A 2,960-nucleotide genomic window follows, 5' to 3' on the forward strand; every position below is an offset into this window, starting at 1 on the left:
CTCCCGCAGCTCGGAGAGTGAGGACGAGGCCCCCAGCCCTGACGAACATGACAGCCTGGGTGCCTGCTTCAAGGACGCGGAGTACAGTAAGGGCAGCATCAGGTTAAGAGGGAAGCGGGGGTGGGATTATACTCAACATTGCATAGTTGTCACATCCCAGTGCTGGGGGCATCTCTGGCAGGAGCTTTAAAATTGGCCGTTTCCAGCCCTTTCTAGCCTAGAGCTGACTGCATCTACCCTGGGTAATGTTCTGTTCAGTGATTCCACCCCAGAGCTGGCTGTATCTCCTCAGGTTGGGGAGGGCATTATACTTGACTGTTCTATATCAGAGTTGGCTGCATCACCTCTGAAGGACATTCTTACTCAGCCATTCCTCTCCAGAGCTGGTGATGTGTCTTTTGGGGGAGTCTTATACTCAGCTGTTTTTCCCCAGAGCTGGTTGCATCTCTACTGCATGGAAGGCTTTATGTTTAGCTGTTCCACCACAGAGCTGGTTGTTTCTCTCTCAGATGTTTTATTTGGCCATTACCAATCACTCCACCCCAGAGCTGGCTGCATCTCCTCTGAGAAGGAGCGGGTATTATGTTGAGCTGTTCTACCCCAGAGCTGGCTGCATTTCCTCTGGGAGGCATTAACACTCAGCTGTTTTACCCCAGAGTTGGCTGCATCTCTGAGACATTATACTTGGTCATTTTCAACCACCCCATTCCAGAGTTGGCTTCATCTCCTCTGGGGAATGTTCTATTTAGCCATTCCACTGCAAAGCTGTCTGCTTGTCTTTTGGGGGGTGTTATACTCAGCTGTTCTACCCCAAAGATGTCTGCATTTCTCTGGGGTGTTAACACTCAGCTGTTCTTAGCTGCCCCACCCTGAGGTGGCCACGTCTCCTTTGGGATGTGTTTATACACAGCTGTTCTACCCCAGAGGTGGCTGTGTCTCTAAAAGTTATACTCTGCTGTCCTATTCTAGAACTGTCCGCATCTCCTCTGTGGGATGTTATATTCAGCTGTTCCCATCTCTCTCTGGGGTATTAGACTTGTCTGATCCCAGCTGTTCCACCCCAGAGCTGGCAGCTTTCCTCTCTGGGATGCTGAACACAGCCATTCTCTGTCATTCCACCACAGAGCTGGCTGCATTTCCCTTTGGGATGTATTATACACAGCCTCTCTGTCAGTCAACCTCAGAGCTGGCTGCATCTCTGCACTGTTTATACTCAGCTGTTTTCCAGCTGCCCCACCTTGGAGCTGGCTGTATCTCAGTGCCAGCTGAGCCCAGGAGCTGGGACAGGGTGGGGGGGGCACAGGGTGCTAGTTGTCCCTCTATTCACCCCCCTGCTCCTTTCATCCCTCAGTTTACCCCTCCCTGGAGTCAGACGAGGATGACCCAGCCCTGAAATCGCTACCAAAGAAGAAGAAAAGTACTGATGACGCCCCCTGGAGCCCCAAAGGTACCACCCAGATGCCTGGGTTCCACCCACCTGGGGGGAGGGGCAGATGCTGGGTTCTCTAGGAGAGCAGTGGGGGCTGGGGAGTGAGAACTTGGGCTGGGAGCCTGGGTTCTCTTCCACCCTGATCTGACCCCCCACCCTTACTCCTTCCCAGCCCGGGTGACCCCAACGCTACCCAGGCAGGCACGGCCCGTGCGGGAGGGCACCCGCGTTGCCTCCGTGGAGACTGGGCTGGCAGCTGCCGCAGCCAAGCCGGCCCAGCAGGTGAAGGGGGGCCCTGGACACCTGGGTTCTGAACATGCTTGGAGAAGTGTAGGGCTTGGACACCTGGGTTCCAACCCTGCTTGGGTAACTGGGAGTCGGGATGCTTGGGTTCCATCCCTATTTGGGGGAGGGGGGAGCCTGGGCATCTGGATTCTACCTTGATTGGAGGAGCTTTGAGCCCTGGATGCCTTAGTTCTATGCCCACGTGATAAAACCCAGATGCCTGGAATCGGAGCTGGGGCAGATGATTCCATCCTTCCGTCCTGATCCTTCCCTGCCCTACCCCTTACAGGAGCACCAGCGACTGCAGCGCAGGAGGAACCTGGCAGGGGCCCGGCACCGCACCCCATCCCCCCAGGACACGGAGCCTGAGCCTGAACCTGAACCTGAGCCTGAGGCGGAGCCAGCACCCCCTGAGCCCCCACCAGTGCCCATCCCCACCCCACCGGTGCCTGCTAGCCTAGCCGACCATGAATACACAGTGCGCCCAGGGGGACTGGGCCCCGTGCTCCCTGCCAGGCCCTCACCCCCCATGGCTCCCGGTGTCTTTCTGAGCCAGCGCCGTGCCCCGGCTGGCAACCCTGCTGCCCTCCCCTGTCAGGGTAAGCCTTGGATACCTAGGTTCCACAGGGACTTAGAATCCAGGTCCCGCGCTCCTTCATGGAACAGGGAACCTAAATACTAGGGTTCTATAGGAATGGTGGTGGCGGTGGGGAGCCCTGATCACAGGTCTAGAGGTTTAGAGCAGGAGAGACCTGGATGCCTGGGTTCTGGTCTGGGTAGTGTCATGAGTCTCCCCTCTCACCCCATCTTTCCTCCCCCACAGGCAAGCGCCCCAAGAAGGGGTTGGCAACAGCAAAGCAACGTCTAGGCCGCATCCTCAAGATCCATCGCAACGGCAAGCTGTTGCTCTGAGCCCCCTACCTGGCCCAGAGGAGGGGGGGTCCTGCCTGAGCTCCCTGCTACCCCCTCCCTTGCCAGGGCTGGGCTCCATGCCCGGAGTGTCATTTCCCCCCCTCCTCAACTTTTTTAGGCTTCCGTAGCTCCGGGTGTTCGCAAAATGGACCGCGAGTTTTTATATTCAGGGTTAGAATAAAAGGAAAAGCCACAACCCTGCAGTCTGTCACTTTGTCTCCTACTGTGCTGGGCACTGTACAAACCTCCCCCCAGACCTGGATATAGGGTGCGAGGTGCTAGACAGACCATCTACCCCAGGCCAGGATGATTGTGAGGTGACAGGTGAGGGACA

The 2,960-nt window shown here is 56.8% G+C and overlaps 1 protein-coding gene across 1 annotated transcript in view; it reads left to right on the top strand.

Annotated features, from left to right (window-relative positions):
- The window catches only part of PHF8 (PHD finger protein 8), a gene marked incomplete at its 5' end in the record, with an annotated part of 13,477 nt that extends 10,517 nt beyond the window's left edge, over positions 1–2,960 (top strand). The window contains 5 exons of the mRNA XM_025213659.1: positions 1–86; positions 1,352–1,447; positions 1,602–1,711; positions 2,004–2,313; positions 2,538–2,960. Coding sequence (XP_025069444.1) covers positions 1–86; positions 1,352–1,447; positions 1,602–1,711; positions 2,004–2,313; positions 2,538–2,626 — 691 coding nt within the window. The remainder of the gene's footprint in view (positions 87–1,351; positions 1,448–1,601; positions 1,712–2,003; positions 2,314–2,537) is intronic.

The sequence above is a fragment of the Alligator sinensis genome, unplaced genomic scaffold (assembly GCF_000455745.1).
Source record: "Alligator sinensis unplaced genomic scaffold, ASM45574v1 scaffold137_1, whole genome shotgun sequence".
Classification (NCBI taxonomy): Eukaryota; Metazoa; Chordata; order Crocodylia; family Alligatoridae; genus Alligator; species Alligator sinensis.